General features: G+C 36.6%; 1 protein-coding gene across 1 annotated transcript in view; it reads right to left on the bottom strand.

Annotated features, from left to right (window-relative positions):
* LOC106919734 (contactin-4-like) overlaps positions 1–19,466 on the bottom strand; it is a 242,313-nt gene that overhangs the window by 195,518 nt on the left and 27,329 nt on the right. Inside the window, exon 2 of the mRNA XM_088005312.1 lies at positions 2,694–2,831. Coding sequence (XP_087861438.1) covers positions 2,694–2,748 — 55 coding nt within the window. The 5' untranslated portion in view covers positions 2,749–2,831. The remainder of the gene's footprint in view (positions 1–2,693; positions 2,832–19,466) is intronic.

The following is a 19,466-nucleotide window of genomic DNA, read 5'->3' as shown; positions in this document are numbered from 1 at the left end:
CTGAGTTAATTACATTTTTATTATTCTAATTAAACATAACTAATCTCACAAAGTGTAATGTCAAAATAACAATGAATTTAAAAATCTGTTTATTTAATCAATATAAGTCAAATTCGAAACTATATATAGAACCAATAAATTTTACATCAGATCGAACTAGCGTGTGCGTTTAGAGATATACACTCACCAACCACTTTATTAGGTACACCTGTCCAACTGCTCATTAACACAAAAATTTAGCATCAATAACATGAAAGCATGAATCCATCCTGGCTTGTATCAACGGTTCAGGCTGGTGGTGGTGGAGTGATGTGGGGGATATTTTCCTGGCACACACATATTTTCCTGGTCCATTAATATCAGCTGAGCATCGTGTCAACCCCACAGCCTATCTGAGTATTGTTGCTGACCATGTCCATCCCTTTATAACCACAGTGTGGCCATCTTCTGATGGCTACTTCCAGCAGCATAATGCATCATGTCATAAAGCATGTATCATCTTAGACTGGTTTTTTGAACATAACAATGAGTCCACTGAACTCGAAACTCCACAGTCACCAGATCTCAAACAGTAGAGCTCCTTTGGGATGTGGTGGAAATGCTCCAGAGATTCGCATCATGGATGTGCAGCCAACAAATCTGGAGCAACTGCATGATGCTATCATGTCAACTTGAACCAGACTCCCTGAGAAATGTTTCCAGTACCTTGTTGAAGCCATGCCAGGAAGGATTAAGGCAGTTCTGAAGGCAAAAGGGGTCCAACCTGGTACTAGCAAGGTTTACCTAATAAAGCGGCCTATGAGTGTACTTACTTATAATTTTAAGCATTATCGCCTGCTTTCACTCTGAATTTTGCCCAGACAGACATCTGACACAGTAGTGAATAGCATTAGAAAGCAAAACCAATACAGGGCTAATTTCCAAAAATGAAGCAATGATGCTCCTGCGCAGGGTTTGTGTTCCACTGCTTGTTCTGGGCACATCAGGGTCCACTAGAACTCCATTATCATTGTTATCAGCTTTATTTGAGGAGAAGTGCTGCCTCTGACAGCCGCAACCCAGAAGAGGATTAAGTAGGAATAGAAGATGGACAGAGGGATGGATGGATTACTTGTCCTTTAATCCAGAGCATAGCTCCTTAATCTAGATTTTTGGATTGAAAACTTAACCTATAACCTATAAGCCAACCTGTAGTATGAACGTAACCCAGGTCTGGAATCAGTCCACACTTGATGCAGGAAAATCACCCAGAGTGGGTTATATTATAACATGTTGCATGTTTTTGTTTATATTCAGAAAATTTCATGTAAGAGCAGAGACTAAAGGGCGGAAAGACAATTCTTTCCGCCCTTTAGCGGAAAGAATTGTCTGCAAATTCTTGAATTTGAAACCTGGACATGTAGGTGTTATTAATGGACATGTAGGTGCGACAGAGCATAGGGAAAAACAACGCAAAAGAAAAAAAAAAGTTAAAGAACAACTCAACACCACTCATATACTGCTTTGTCATTCTATGCATTGGTTACATTACATGCACACCTGTTGCCATAGCAACAGCTCTGACAACAGTGCCACCAGCTTATCAGGATTCAACACTAAAAACATGCAAACATTTCCCACACAGAGAATAGAACATTGACTCCATTACAGTTTTATATTTTCATGCTTGATGTTCATTTTGCAATTACTAATAAGTGATGGTGGTGATTAGCTAATTAGCCCCTGCTCTACTGATGGTCTGTCAGAATTTTTTGTGTGGGTTGCCTTTTTTTTTTTTTTTTAATGAACCAAAATACACTGAATTCCACAGCACATCTACATATTAGGTTTGTCAAAGTCAAGCTAGCATAATTGATGTACTTCCTTCTCTGTCTCTATTTTTGTTAATTAAGGCTCTTTCCTGACCCTGTGAAACGTGAAACCCATGGACCTTGGTATGTAGATGTCATAGTGTTGACAATAAGTAAAGCACCGTGTGGTCTTCCAACAGAAAGTTTGGGGCAACGTGATGTCAACGTGTCTACAGCATAGTAGCTCCGGTATATTGTGTGTATAATATCAATGCTTTTATTGAGTCTTTAAAAGTAATTTCTTCATGAATACCGAGTTGTTTACATTGCCCTTGTATTAGTTATTCTATTATGTTTCTCTGTGTATTATAAGGCCTTACTGTAAACACATGTATAATGAGTTCTATATTCATTGATGTTTTGCATTTGTTCTGCTGCCCTTCACAGATCATAGCACATGCTCAACTGGATCTTTGTAGAAATTTGAATTCATGCATTTGTTTTTACTCCTGTTAAAACTCCAAGCCTGATTTCTGATGAGTTAGAGAGCTGAACTGAAGCAACATTTGTCTTGTCTCCTCATTTACATTTAGGATTATTTGATCAGTGCGGCGAGCAACAAAAGGAAAACGCATGGCTGCAGGGAAAGCTGGAATGTAATATCCTTGTGTCATTAGAGGTTTACTACAACAATAACAGCCCCGCAGAGCCGATTCCACATTCTTTTTATTATATCATCTGTGAGAGAAAATACGTCTGCTTCTGTCTAATCCACCTGAAGCCGCTTCTCTGAAAACTTGGGCTTTTATACTGCCACCTGCCCCAAATACATATGAATAAGGAGTCAGACTCTCACAAAGGCAGCTTTGGCATGCATCAAAAGTTCTTAATAAGATACCTTACCTGCCAGGCACCCCATAAGTGACTGCAGCAGCAGCAGTTTCCATAGTAACATCATCTTCAATTTTGAAGGGTCAAAAGTGTTTTCACATCCAATCACAAATGTATGGAATCCGATTTGCACTTCTCTCCTTTGCCAATCTGTGGAAGAAAAGGAAACCAGGTGAGATTTATTAAGCACTTTTTCGCAGCAACTTTAAAAATAAATTGGGCATCCTTCACTTGGCAAAGTCATCCCACATGGTGTGGAACAAGGAGGATAGTCGGAACTTGGCAAAACGAAAAAGTGTTTAAATTGAATTTAAAAACCGTTGAACTGAACAACAACTCACAGGTTTGGCAGAGTAAAAAAATGTCAAAGAAACCCTTCGCCTAACAGGAACAGGACAGGAAAACGTTCATTTCCGTATCTTCAGCAACTTAACAGGCAGAGCTGCTTTCAAAGGCAGCTCCAACTCCCATACATCGTCATGGTATTGTTCTTTAGGAATTCTTCCAACTTACATCCAAAAAATAAAACAATAAAAAAAAATGCAAAAGCTATAAAACAGAGAGCACCAGAGAATTTCTCAATGTGCTGGGTCTTTTTTCCTGAACATTTTCTCTATTCAGTCTTTTCCCAGGCGGAAAGACTGAAAGTTTAAAGTTTTCCCAGAAAAAACCTGAACTTTATAGGATAGACCTCAGGGAAAGAAAAGAGCCTGAAATTATACATGTGGCTAAGGTGGAAAAAAGTGAAAAAACCTGTCACTACATTTGAGAAATCAATTTATTTAAGTGCACCTACTGCACACAGCATAATATCATATAACTGTTGGGGGAATTCACAGAGGGACATCATTTGAAATATCTTTGGATGTCTCTTTGGGCTACCAGCTTTAACTTTCAGAGCAGATTGTAGTTGATAAACATAAAATATCCTAAATAGGTGTGAGCAATATGAACTTACAATTTTATCACAATATTTTGTTGTGTACAGTAATAAGGATGAAAGTGATGAAAAAAACTTCTTTGCGGTCTTTTTATTAGCTAATTGTACAGCTTTGGCTGGATGGCGACCACAGCCTGTGAAAACCTTGGAAAACAGCAGAGTGTCTGGCAAATTTAGCAGCAACAGGAAGGCTAACATGGTGGCAGAACGTTTGACTTTCTTGTTCTGTCCAGCAGAAAAAGATAAGATTCAGTTTTATTTTGGCACATTTTGTATTTCTTGTAGAGCATGTAGAATAACTTTACTGAAAGGCACAAATACTCAGAGGCTACAGTTAGCGATGCTAACAACGCTAATGGTGCTAATTGGTGATGAAAGTTGTTGAGGACTGAAAAATGTTATACATTTCTTGACTTCATTTCACTAAAATACTAAACACCAATATTCTTACAGCTTTATATGTCCTTTCTCTCAAGCGCTCACATAGAAACCCAGCATAGCTTCACCTCCATTCATGAATCAATGACTGTTTACATGCAGACATACTCATTAAATTGCTATTATTGAGTGATTTTGTTGATGGATGTAGCAAGTTTTCCAACCGTTTTACTGTTTTCTTTTCCACTTGAAAAAGCCAAAGTTTACTGCTCAAACTTTTTTTAAGAAATAAATCATGATGTCCCGAGGTCTGTTTTCACACCCACCTGCTCCCTCTCTGTAGCTTAAAATTAGTAGCTCTACCACGAAAAACAATGTGCATATGGACATAAATGATCTGATACCCACAGTGCATTGAAAATAAAATAATAAAAAATCCACTTTATTTTGTAGACGATTTTCTTAATACGCAAGGCCACCTTACGTAGTTTAACATAAAAACAGACAATATTAAAATACACAGTAAAGTACAAAATTAGATTTAAAGAAACAAATGAGATTTGAGTTTAGATTTGAAATGTGGCAAAGAGTCTATGTTACAGAAAAATATAAATAAAACACGAGAAATTGGCACAAATTGGAGTATATACCAAACAGTACCTACATGGTTAATTTTGTCATCGATACAGACATGGCGGCATGGCCGAGCATTGGGGGTCATTTCCACAGAGTCAGCTGTGTCCCCCTGGACTAGAAGGTGTTGTTTTTTTTGTTTTTTTCATTTTTACCTCAGAGTGACCAATTTTCTATTATTCATATCTTGATTTGCTACAGGAGGGGCTCCCACACTTCCTATATCTGTGCCCTCTGTACCCTGCACTTTTTTCAGCCGTTACAATTGTTCAATCCATTGTTGATATATCATAACATGGTTTTCCGAACTGCCTTTAAATGCAGCAGTCCTAAGATGCTTGTGCTGGTTTCTCAGCTGCGACTGAGATCTGCAGCTGCTGTGCAGAGCGGCACACTGGTGTGTGTTAGAATCGAGGCAGCAAACCAGCAACAGGCAAAGACGTTGCACAACTTTTTCTCCCAAACTAACTGAGTGAGTTGAGTAATGCTGTTGGAGCTAAATGATGATTAGCAAATGCCAATATATCACATTCAGCTTGTTAACAAGTATAGGCCACTAATTTTGTTGTGTATGTTCAAAGTGGGTACTTCTGGTTACGTTTAATTGAGTAACTTTTCGATACTTATAAAAGTAGTTTTACTGCATTACTTTTTTTCTTTTGAGTAATATTTCTTCTGTTACTTGTGTAATTTGATTTTGCATTTAAACAAATAAACTTCAGAGATTGGAAACTTTAGATCCTTAGAAATCTGCAACATATGAGCTAATGTTTATGCAAATTTGAGGATAATTACTCAACATTTTATAAATGTCAAGTTTACATCCTTACTGTTTATTTTGTATTAATAAACATGATTATTTTATTTGAAAGTTTATATACAGGTTTTATGTATTTATATTAAAGTAAAAGCTTGTTTAGTCTGCCTCCCTGATAAACTCCTCCTGAGCTGTGACTATCAATGCACCAGGTTCAGGATGGGAAATTACAACCCCCAGGCAGGAAACCTCAACAACAAAAAAAAACCTTATAATTTTTTTTTTTTTTTTTTTTGCGTTTTCTATAAGCTATTGGTTCATCTCGTCTTAATGAAGTTCTCCATTACAAATTTGGATTTATATGTAACCCTAGAAGGGATTCTGAATGGAGTTTGTTGAGAGAAAAGAGACGGCGACTAGTGACAAACAGCTGCGCAAGACAATGGTACCAAATCAGGACATACAGAACAGCAAACATACGCTTTGCATGGGACACACAGACAGAAGCTCCAACATAGTAACAAAATGGGGGCACACATACAGACACAACATGACCGAGCACATAAAGACATACGAACCAACAATTTACAATCCCCAAACACCAACCATACATTTAAAACAAACTGCAATCAACAGAAAAGAATACATTTAAACACAAAATGTTCGCTGTCCAGCAGAACCTTTCACTCTCAGCTTTTTTTACATACACAATCACTCCCTGCGCTTTTCACACACACACACAGTCGCTCCCAGCATTTTTCACTCAAGCGCACAAGCACAAGTCACAAACACACACACAAACTACCCTAAATGGATCCAAAAACTAAATTCCAATGTGGTCACAGTCAAGGTTCTGCCTTTCTTCTGTGACTCAGATCGCAATCAACTTAAATCTTCTTCTATTATCTTCTGTTCTATGTCCTATGAGGCCATCGTCAACATTTACATTTTTTCGATGGCACAGATCGGCTGATCTTAAATGTAACTCTTTACAATGGGCCCTTTGTCTAACAGCATGTAACTCTTTCTCGACCTCCATCTCAACATTCCCTCTGTTGGGCTCTGAAGAGCCCAAAAGATAAAGGGGGAGACAAACCCTTGAGTAGACACTGTCCCTATTTGGAAACATCCCCCGAGGCTATTACAGATGGTCACATGTATTTGATCATTGATGTTCTCTATCATTTCATCATTCATGTTGTCTTTCATTTCATTTCACTTGCATTTGGTGGAGGTAAACACAGATAAGTCATCCCACGCCTCCGAAGTGGTGGATTGAAATCACAATGTCCCCCTTACAATCTAATGAAGAGTATGTAAAGAAATAAAGTGTTAAAAAATAGTTAAATGTTAAAAAGAATAAAATATTAAGATAATATGTGAAAGTTAATGAACTATAAAAGAGTTGAGACGCTTTACCAGGTCGAGAAAGAGTCACACGCTGTTAGACAAAGGGCCCATAGTAAAGAGTTACATTTTTGATTCTGTTAGACACCAAGGCCCATTTCTCAGAAAAACAGAAACTTATCAGGCCACAGAGACATGGTGTGATTTCAGGGAGTGTCTTCAGTCCATATAATCAGCTACCCTCCTCCTTCTCCTCAGACGCTGCACAGACTTCTTTAGAAACTCTTCTCAAATGTAATGGTAAAAGTGTCTCCTTTCAGTGCTGAAAGTGAATATAATATGTAAAGTCTGAATGCTTTTGTTGGCTGATTTTATGCTCCATTTGTCAATACAAATTATGATTCATCGATTAGGATTTCCATTCTCAACAAGTTCCACTCCTGAAAGGTCTCCAGTTCAACTCTCAGCTGTCTTTGTGAGCATGCCCTCCAAATACATGGCAGTGTGTGTTTTTTTGTGGGTGCTCTGAATTTTCAGACCAAAATGTTTATGTTGAAGTTAACTGGGGGTCGGTGTGTGTATGTGCCTGGTTGTGTTGCCCCAGTAATGAACTGGCAACCTAAAAAATTAATTTTAAGAGATTCAGAACATTTATATATTTTTTATACTAAAGCTTCTGAAGAATGTTGTACTATGCAACATCATGAGAGACCAGAAATTACACATCTAAAGAAATGCAATGTCAGTTCATTTTTCCAAAAGGTCATTATGGTGTCATCAGTTAATATGAGTCTTTTCAAACAGTTCTCTGGTGCTCTGTCTGAGAAGAACTCTATAATTAAAAGTGTAATTTCTTCACAATCTGTGTTTAGGGATGTATTCTGGTTTGATTGGCATGTTGGGGCGGGGGGCAGTGGGAGTGATTTGCAAGCTGGCAATGAGAAGTTTATTCACACTGACCTTGAATTACTTGGCATCAACTTGGAGCCTTGGCTGTTAACGCTATCAGCATGTTTTGGTCTTCGGTGCTAAATCATTTCACTGAAATTTGTGCATTTCTTTGTGAAAAAGCTCAAGTTTAGATTGGGTCAACAGAATCTATGAATATCAGTTTTCAAGTCTTGACATAGATCTGGATTTTGCTTCCCTGCTACATGCCTACAGACATGTTCCATAAATCAGAATATTACTGAAAATCCTTTTATTTCAGGAAGAACAAAGTAGGAAAGACAAAAGTGTGTCATCCAGACATCTTGTTTCAAGCTGTATTCGATTCTTTATTTGACTTTATTCATGTTTGATGCTGTAAGTGAAGAAAATTCAGCATACACTGATCTTTTTTTTCCGCCACACCCTTGAATTACACCGCACAAAAAAATTACACCACCACGGATGACATCTGCGTATCCATTGAACATATGATTCTGCAAATTGAAATTGTGAAAATAAAATTGCTTAACACATCAATTAAAAAAACACAGTTTTCAATAAAAAGGTTTTGATCTGGGATGAGGTGTTTCTTTTAGCTGTACCAAAATTTGTGTATTTTGCAAAATTGCCATGGAAACACTTTTTCAGATGACGCGTGTCACATGATCAACAACTGGATGTACAGTTTCTTATTTCATGTAAACAATGTTGTTGTAAAATTGTTTTTTCGACATTAGCGACATATCAAAAGTTTTGCACACATTTGTAATGGAAGCATAGCTACTGTCACATGTACGAGCTAGTACCACATATCTAACCCCCTTCCCTCGTTCTAACTGAACCTATTCACAAGCTTTAATAAAACAGATACAGATATTTTAAGATTATTGGTTGATACCGATGGTAATGTCAATATATTGTACATCCCTAGAGAAAATTCTAATAACTAATGCTGACAATACAGCAAATTTTTGAAGTTTACAAATCAAAATTAACTGGCATGTATCACAATTAATCCAAGTTTTCATTATAATAAATTTTTAACAATAACAATACAATAAATACCCAGCCATAGAGAACAACACCTGTGTACAATTAAAAGGAAAATTTCTGAAATACGACAAAACATCAAATCAAGAGAGGCTTCAAACAACCTAACATGGTCTGAGCTTAAAGAGAGCAATCCATAAACACATGAACACACAGGATTTACTGTATGATACACAAATACACTCAGGGTGAAGAAACATGTCTTGTAAAAATGCATCAGGAAAAATTTGATGCAAACCAAAGCCAATACATGCTGCTAAAAAAGGACTCAAACATCTTCTAAGCATGGAACTAAAATTGGTGGTTTCTAATGGTGTTGTTGGAAAAGACAACATATGAAGAGAAAAACAGATGTATTCAGTTTGAGAGTTACTCAAAGAAAAATATAGATTAAGTTTTCTAAAAGGATGTCAAAGGCTGAAGTGAAGCAGCTGCGCTGTTGTAAGGATTAAACAATAATACCGAGCGAGGAAGGAAATCTTTTAGCAGATCTCCCCTGGGACACAAGCAGCAGTAATCTATCACATCCAGTGTTAAACAGATTTATACGTTGAGGGATGTTTCTCAAAAACATCTTTAGAAAAACACAACGATGAGACATTTTGCTATCACAAAGAAGTGAGGAAAACTCTTCTATTCCCCTCCTCTGCTGAAATTATAGACAGCAAAAAGTTTTAAAACACGGCAAAAAAGTGGGATGAAACTACAGAGAAACACATAGAAGAAAGCGTCGGAAACTGTTTGAGCAGGGCGCGCTCTCATTAATCTCACATTCTCTACCTTCCAGCTCTGTCTTCGGTCTCCACCTACAGAGGAAAGCTCTTTTATCTCCATACATCACATGGAGGCTTGTCAGAGTCTGTCTCAGGTGCATCAGAAGTGCAAGGCTTTTGCCTTACACCTAGAGAGCAGTTTCATGCATATTAAAGAGTGTCTTATGAAACCACCAAGGCTTGTGCCTTTTAGGCTAATGTGTAATTTGTCGATGCTGCTCATGTCCTTTCAGTGTTACACATTGCCATTATACGATTAGTTGAAGATAGAACACCTAATCCTAGTATATTTCTAAACACATTAAAAAGACAAATTGTACAATTCAAATTTGTACAATTTGAATTGTACAAATTGTTTTGTACAATTCACAAATTGTACAAAACAATTTGTGAAACTTGAAGTTGAAGCATTTTCTCTAGAGTTTAGAAGCACTTCAATTCTCTCTACATATCAGACTAATAGAGATCTCAGGCCTTATAGACACATTTCAATGACGCCAAGTGTGTGAGATCCCGCCCTCATCTTCCTGCTGGATGGCAAAAAAAACAGCTTGTTGACGATGACTACCACTGTTTTTCCTGTCAATGTAACGCACTAAGTCTTAAATGTATATGTGATACACAGCTCTGGAAAAATGAAGAGTCTATTGCAGTGAACCCCATTGAAAACCTCCTGGTTATTCCACCAAATATTGATTTCTGAACTCTTCCTGAATTAAAACATTAGTATTGCTGTTTCTAAAGGAATATGAACTTGTTTTATTTGCATCATTTGAAGTCTGAAAGCGCTGACCATTTCTCTTTTTCTGCAAATAAACACTACATTTTTGCATGGACTTTCGGAGACATGCTGTCAGTAGTTCATAGAATAAACGAACAATGTTCATTTTACTCGATAAAAAGTCAAGTCAGAGAAACTGATTAATTTTTTCCAGAGCTGTATAAATGAAAAAGTGATGCACTGCTTTGCTACTTATTGTCAACACTACTACAATAACAAAGTTCAAGGGTAACACATTTCACAAGTCAGGAAAACGTTTTAATTTAAAAAAAACAGCAAGGGAGAGGGAAATAGGTGATCTATGCTAGCTTGACTTTGACAACCTCAACATGTAGATGTGGTGCGGAATTTGCTGTGTTTCAGTACTATTATTAAGAAAAAGAAAAAAAAAAACGAAACGTTCCATATAAACTCTCAGACAAATCATCAGTAGAGTGGGTGTTTAAATTAGCTGATCAACCACCGCTGTGTTTATATGGTGACTTATTAAAAGTTTGCAGAATAAATGTCAAGCCTGAAAACCCTGAAAATACTGTAGCAGACTTCTGCACTTTGTGTGGGAAATGTTTGTGTGTTTTTTGGTGTTGAATCCTGATACATTAGTGGACCTGTTGTCAGTTGCCATGACAACAAGTCTGTTTGTAGCATAGCCAACACAGAGGGCGAGAAAACAGAAGAATACGAGTGGTTTTGAGTTGTTCTTCAACTTTTTTCCTGTGTTATTTTTGTCTTTGCTGTGGTGTACTGGACTAAATTAATAATCCCTACATCTGCAGGTTTCATTTTGTTAACCAAATTGTTAAATTGTGGCAGTGCACTGGATGGCATGTAAAAGAATAGTCTTTTTACCCTACAGGGTTGTGTGCATAGGCAATATTTTCCAGATGTAAATGGTAGACTCTTTCCGATTGGGAACCAAAATTGTAACATTTGTTACATTTCCAGCTGCAGCAGGTCGCTTTCACACTGCACTGCGTTAAACAACCCTAACGCTTTGAAAAACCTGTTCTCCCCCTCACTTGTGGTGGCGCTGCACCAAGAACTATTGAAGGAAATAACACATAAACCTCCAGAGAACAGATGAGCACAACTTCCTTCCTCAAGAAATGTAGACAAAATTGGAGTGGCGTCAGATTTTAGAGGTTGTAGGATTTCCCTTATCAATCACGAGCCATTTCTCTTGTTAGTGTCAACTCTCTCAGTCAATAATTGTTCTATTCACATGTTTTTTATCCTTTCAATCTTCTTAGTTTCTTTAAGAAAAAAAGAGAAAACAGTGTACACTTGTAAATTTTGTAGATTGTTAATGCACAGTATTCAGCCACACCCCTAACTCCTCCTAACCTCCAGCGGACTGAATACTGACCAGCTCTCCGTCTCACGGGTCCGAAAAGCTTCTAATTCCTGGGTATTACTGCAAATAAGAATATAGAGAGCTTTTGTTTAAGCTGGGAGCGAGAAAGATTCGTCTAAGCTCTTTCATCCAGACGTTATGACCCGCTTCAGTCTATGATTCAGACATCGGAGTAGCCCCGCCGGTGTCCAAGCTCATAAACCACGTCTGTTCACGGTAGCTCTTTCCCTGTCATTAACGTGCACTTGTTACCGGCTTAGATAATTTTAGAGACTAGGAATAAGTCCCAGGGTCATTATTTATCTGAACTAAAGAACGTACGAAGCCACCCTAATTTACTAAGACCATTAACGTTGATTTTACATTAATCAGAAGAATTAACTCTAGTTGACTCAATTAATTTAACTGTCCACAACGTCAAATTATACTTTAGTATTTTATTAGCAAGCTTTAGCAAGGGAAAAGACATACAGCTTATCAATAAAAATTAAGAAATTAATACTTTTAAGAATTTTTAGAAATTACTCCTACTTCTAACCCTACACTGTGTCTTAATCTAAATAGAGGCTTTTGGGGAGGCAGTATTACTCGAACCCAGATGCAGAGACGTTCCTTGGCAGCAGAAAACTTTAACGTCCATGGATGGAGTCCTGTCTTTGTCTTGGCAGAATCCTTTTAGAATAGATCCAAAGTTGAACTGGTGAGAATCCTTAACGAACTCAGTTCTTAATCCACAAAAGATCTTTGTCTATTCCCCATGTCCACTGCAGCATTGTTGTAATCCTTGGGGTTGAGTTTGGGGCCACGGTCGAATCAGAATCCCGGGTTGTGGGTAAACGGATCTTGTTCCTTCCTTGAGCAGCGAGCAGTCGTCCCGGGGTATCATCACGCAGCCCTCCGTTGATTCTGCATCTCCGTTTGCTCAACTCGAACGCCGCGGAACAAAGAACCTCGATTCTGCGTTTGCATATATTTTTATACTGCATATTCTGCATGTCCGGTGCGTACTTTCCTTGACGTCAAGTGCCTTCAGTTAGCCTCAACCTTTCTTCCACTCAACTTTTAACCTTCCTTTTTAAAGATCAACAACTCAAACCACCTGGTGCAGATATAGTCTCAAAATCTCACTTCCTCTTTCCTCCGTGCTAAAAATTCTTTCACCCCTGCAGCCTATATTTGTGACACAGTACCAAACACTTTTTACTCTTTACTCTTCAACCTCATACAGTAGTTAAAGAAATGATTATATGTATTTTACTCATCTTTAAAACATAATAAATTCATTTTGCATTTAAAAACAAAGATTACATGTTTTTCAATCAACATTAAGTCATAATACAAGATTACTAGTAGCCCCAGGCTTTTGCGACCAGTTTTCTGTGTGTTCTGGAAAGATCTCAACTAGTTCCAGCCAGGTTTCACTACAAGATGACAGATGTAGCAAATTTCAGCATCTTTTTTTTTTACAGTTTTTACAGTTTGGATTTCTGGCATATCTCTCATGGGAAAGTAATACGTTTTGCTGCTTCATCCATTAAATTCTTACCATCCTGATGGTTTTAATCTTGGTTGTCCATCAACGAATTGGTTGCAAGGAATCTCTGTGTATTAACTGTGTATTAACTGTTTAATATTCATTCCTGTTTGTCACATTTTAATACAATGCGAGAATCGCCTACCTTGTCACTTAGTCATTGTTTCTTGACTCAAATTCCAGTAGCTCCACTTTTAATAACTAAAATGAGTCATAAATGCATCACTGAGTACTTGGCACCTTGTTAGATTTACTATTGGTTTTAAAATGTTACTGCACAGCTTTAAATGACCTTAGTGTTTAATCACAGACTCATTCACTTTCCCTGTAGCCTTACAACCAATGGCATCTGTGCAAACTGCCCTGGCATCTATTGCTAGGTCAGAGAACAGGAAGCTGTTGTATTAATTTTTGATCCGGGTCTGTTGAATGAACTCAGGCAAAATATGTATCTTAGCGACCTTCAAATCAGTTTTTAAAAATGTGCTCACTGTGAAAGCCTTTGGCAACATCTGATATAGTCACATTTTGTTCTTGTGAACTCCCACTGTAACTTCCTCACTTTATTTTATTTCCTTTGAAACATTTTAGATGATAAGTTCCTAAATCCTAACCTGCAGATTGTTTGTTTTAGGCATACAATATATTTCCCTAAATAACTAGAGCAGATCATAAATGTACACACAGCCCTGGTTCAGGTTATTATGATGTTAATGAAAAATATTCTATTCAATATTCAGTTCTGCTAAGACTCATGTTTAAACAGGCCCTTAATCTCTGTGTGGCCCCCGATGTTGATTTCTTTATAAGGCAAGCTTAAGACACTTTTATTCAGACAAGATTTTAGTTGAATGTCCTCCTTATTGTTTTTATCAGTTGTTGTTGTTTTTGTTTTAAATTATAAGCCTATATCGTCAGCCATCATCATAAATTTTTGTGTCTGTTAATTTTCGGTTTATCAACTGAAACACTTGTATCATCTTAGTGCAAATGTTATTTATTTTACCTCAATTTAGTTTTGTGCGTGTGTGCGCGCGCACGTGTGTGTGTGCGTGTGTGTGTGTGTGTGTGTGTGTGTGTCTGCTGTCTAGGAACTTGCGTGTGGGTTAAAACCTGTTAAAATTTGATAAGCATGTATGGTTTTGTAGCGTAGAAAGAAAGCTGGCAAGTGGAGTGACACTCAGCTTCATATACAAAAACAAGTGATCTGATATGAACACCTACAGCCTGTGACTTTCTACGTCTTCCTCAGACCATCAGACAGAGAGTGCACATTGGAATCCATGTTCAAAAGACGGAGAATCATCAGGGAGGCATAATGCCTTTAGAGAGAACCAAGCGTACCCACAGGACTGAAGTTACTCTTGGTAACTTCGTTTCCCTCCAGTTGTAAAATCTATTTTTAAAAGTATCAAAGCCTCACTCGAAGCCCCCCTCTGCGACCCCTTTCAACTGGACCTGATAAAGCATCCTGGGCAGTCAAAGATAACACACTGCTGAAGGCCTCACAACTCTGCTTTTGCCCATTGTTGCTGTAATCTGTTTAGTTACTTGATGCCAGGAAAATGGAAGTTGATAAATGGCAGGACAAGGCGGAGAACATCCAGCAGCGCTTTGCTAATAAAGGAGTCAGCCTGGACTTCCTAGAGCTTCTTCCAGCTATGACACACTTTTTATGCCACTCACGAATAAAGTCAGAAATGAGAATGCTTTTTGCATTGCGAAAGTATTTGTATCCATTGAGCTTTTTCACATTTTGTCACTTAAAACCTCAAACTTCAACATACTTTATCAAGTTTTTATGTGATAGAGAAAATTATAAATGGTTTCCAGGAACACAGCAGACAGGTGAAGGAGAAAGTTCCAGAAAAGTTTTAAGGTAAGTTAACAATATCCTAACCATTAAACATCTTATAGACCACTATTTGATTGAAGGGTGCAACAATAGACCCTTTTCACATTGACGTCAGACAACGGCCGCCATAACTTGAAGAGGTGTATCTTTACTTCCGGTGTGATTTTGCCTCGGGAAACCTGACTGAAAAATTCACGGATACTCATTATCTTAAGGATATAATAAAAGGTAAGGTTAATAACAGCATTTAAGTGTTAGATAGCCGTTATTACTCACTGTCAATCCACCATTCTCCAACTGTATATAAAGGAACCAGCCTCCAATCGGAGAGTAAGCCAACTAGCAGCAGCTTTAGCCACAGTTAAGAAAAAATATACACCACTCTATCAGTGCTGTAACGTTTAGAGATTCACTTTCTGTATCAACTTTAATAAAACAGTTTTTAAGTGTTAGATAGCCGTAATTACTTATTGTCAATTCACCATTCTCGAACCGTGTATATAATAAACAGCCTCCGATCGGAGAGTAAACCAGCTAGCAGCAGCTTTAGCCACAGTTAGGAAAATATATACACCACTTTTATCTGTCTCAGAAATACATTCTAATCCAATGCTGTTTCATTTGTACAGTTGGAAAACCTGCAGTGCAAAACCACCAATATCATCCTGGTATTATTGGAATTAATAGGGGAGGTGTTATGCCAATATTCCCTGACATAATTTCCAGACAGATTCTGCTGCAAATCAAGCATCTGACATGATAGGTATAATGTATCATGGCCCCATTTGCTGAAGCAATAGGACTGATGATGCTCTTGGGCATAAGCGGGATAAATAACGTGTATATTCAGTCAGCAACGAATTACCTGAAAATTGTAACACTGACTCAATTTCACCCATCATGGAATTAGCAGAATTTTCCATGCACAAAATGAGCCCATAAAGAGCTGCTTCTGAATGGATGGCAGTTGAGAGGTATTACTGGGCTTTAAGAGCGGCAGCAGTTAGCAGCTGGAGGGAAACGTGCAGCTCCTCTAAAAATGATACACACACCTGCTAAAATACTAACACCATACAATTTTAAAATCTTTTTCCATCTCTGATATGAGATAAATTTTGTAAAATTCAACTGGGGAAAAAACCCCAACATAAAACAAAAAAACGAAATTGCATAAGTGTATCAGGATTCAGCACAAAAAACAAACATTTCTCACACAAAGAACAGAACATTCAGTCCGTTACACTATTATGTTTTTAGGCTTGAAGTTTATTTTTCAATCATAAATAAGTGATCGCTGTGGTAGGTTAAATACCACTGCTATTAGCTAAGTTAACACAATGGTGGTTAAATAGCTAATTTAAAAACCTGCTCTACTGATGATCTGTCAGAGTTGGTGTGGGTCGCATAGTTCTGTTTTTTTAAACTGAACTGAAACACATCAAATTTCACAGCATATCTACATGTCACGGTTGTCAAAGTCAAGCTAGCACAACTGACCTACCTCCATCTCCCTCGCTTTTTTTTATGAAAACATTTTACTGTCCTTGTTATCTAGTGTTGACAATTAGTAGCAAAGCACTGGGTTCCTTTTTCTTTTTTATATATAACACGTACATTGAAGATTTAGCATGTTGGTAGCACGGGGTAACGCGTGTGAATCACTATGCTTCTCAGCTGGCCTGGCAACTCCTTCGGACTCCCCAAAGGAACTGAACCAAGTGGCTGGAGTGAGGGAAGTCTGGGCTGCTATCCCCTTAATCCAACTCTATATGATTGATTGATTGATTGATTGATTGATTGATTGATTGATTGATTGATTGATTGATTGATTGATCGATTGATTATCTGCCAGGAGAAGAGATCAAAACAATTCCAAACCGATTAAATCAAACTTGAACGTTGGGGCCACAATTCCAAAAGGTATATTAGATGCAGAAACAGGGCTGTGCCTACCCAGATGCCACAGCATGCTCACAGTGAAACATGGTGGTGGCACAATCGTGATTTGCGGTTCCATTTTTTTTTGTTTGTTTTTAGATGCAAAAGATCCAAATACCAGTTTCAGCGTACAGCATCACAACAGCATGCTAAATCAACAAAAGAATTGTCACCAGAAGGAAGTCTGGAACTGAATCTGACAGAAAATCTGTGGGCTCACTTTAAATGGACAAGCAATGTCCTCCCACTTTGATCGATCTGGAAAACGTTGGCAAGATAGAGCAAGCAAATATTGCCCAGTCAAGATGTGACATGATTAATAGACTCCTACCAAAAAAGACTGAATGCTGAAATTAAATCAAAAGGTGCATGACTGGAAACTTTTTACCATAAGGGCCAAAATTGTCAAGTTTATATTTACTATTTTATTTATCTGCTCAGAAATCAACTAAAGTATTCTAAACTTTATTGAAACAAACAAATTAGCCAGATTTTTCCAGGAAGGAGTTCCAGAAATCATTTTAGCTCCAAAACATAAAAAGAGTTAGGCGTACTGTTTTCTGATTTTTGTTTATTTTTACTTTCGATTATTTCTTTCTTAGCGTAAGCCTGAGTAAGAGTTAATGGATGTCTTTGTTCCTAAAATACTACAAAATCAATATGAATGTTAAAACCAGATGAACAATTTCTTAATTTGTGTTGCTTAAGCATTTTTAAAATTAATTTAAGACTTTATTTGTAAAATTTGTCACCCTATAAGATATTTAATGATTTTTCATTTTGTCGTGGGCCACACAAAATCATTAAGAGGACCGCAAATGGCCCCCGTGCCACATTTTGGACACCCCTGGTTGAGGTGAATGCAGACAACCAGATTATTGCTTTTTAAATATTTTTCACATTCCCAGCCAGATATTTTGCTCTTCCTATACCATACTTTCACTATCATATAGGTCGTACTAAAGGTGGGAAAAGTTTTGAAATTCTAAAAACAAAACAAAACAAAAAAAACGTTGCCAGTTATGATAAAAAATTACAAGTTTGTACAAAATAAATCATCAGCAGCCGTAAATCTAACAGAGGAACACAAAGTAGCCACTACAGTTTTCATGTGTTTGTGTCCAGGAGGTGCAGAATCCCATCTTGAATGAAATTAACTTAAGAGCAGATAAAACGTTAGGCTAATCTGCTGTGGTCAGAAGAGATCTGTTGTCCAATGATACAAGCTCCTCGAGTCAGGCAGAACCACAACGGCTCAAACGGACCATCCAGCACATGACATGAGCCTAGTTGGTTCTGATATGCACTAGCCAATCATTGCCTGCTGGGTTCCACTCGACACTCTGACACGCATCTAAAGGATGAACTGTAGGGCATGTTAAGTCAAACTAAACACAGAAAAGGAAGAATGGAATAAAACCTGCTGAATGCTTTGAAAATATCACAAACATAAAATACGAGCTGCTTTTGAGCCGAGGCTTTCACAACGTCCCAAAAAACATCATGAAAGGAACATGAATACACTTGAGATGCTGTGGTTATTTGTGAAGACCAAGTGAATGATAGGACTATGGAAAATAAATAAATACATTTTAACCTGGAAGATTCTCAGTGTCCAAAGTTTAAAAAGACAACTCTTTTTTTATTATTATTATTCGGCTTCCTTTCTGTTTATATATATATATATATATATATATATATATATATATATATATATATATATATATATATATATATATATATATATATATATTACTTTGACAGGGTTCATATATATTACTTTGACAGGGTTCCTGTCAAAGTAATGCCTTCCCACTTCATATACATATACATATATATATATATATACATATATATATATATATATATATATATATATATATATATATATATATATATATATATATATATATATATATATATATATATATATATATATATGAAGTGGGAAGACACTTCATATATATATATATATATATATATATATATATATATATATATATATATATATATATATATATATATATATATATATATATATATTACTTTGACAGGGTTCCTGTCAAAGTAATGTCTTCCCACTTCATATACATATATATATATATATATATATATATATATATATATATATATATATATATATATATATATATATATATATATATATATATATATATATATATATATATATATATATATATACATATACTTCATATATATATATATATATATATATATATATATATAACTTTGACAGTTACTGTCAAAGTAATGTCTTCCCACTTCCCATGAAGTGGGCAGACATTACTTTGACAGGAACCCTAGTACCTAGAATTAGCTTCCTGTCCATTGTAAGTCTGACTCTACTTTGAGTTTATTTAAAACCTTTTTATTTGCAGTTGCCTTTTCTTAAAAATGTTAAATTCTATTCATTCACTATATTTAAAATTTTTAATGTTTACTTTGTCTATTTTTTATCTGTTTGATTTTTTTCTTCTTGATGTATGTTGTTTTT

This window comes from Poecilia mexicana, unplaced genomic scaffold, assembly GCF_051168715.1.
Source record: "Poecilia mexicana isolate PSO_F unplaced genomic scaffold, ASM5116871v1 scaffold_5, whole genome shotgun sequence".
Taxonomy (NCBI): Eukaryota; Metazoa; Chordata; class Actinopteri; order Cyprinodontiformes; family Poeciliidae; genus Poecilia; species Poecilia mexicana.
Note: the sequence above shows the minus strand (reverse complement) of the source record. Positions and strands in the feature narration are given on the sequence as shown.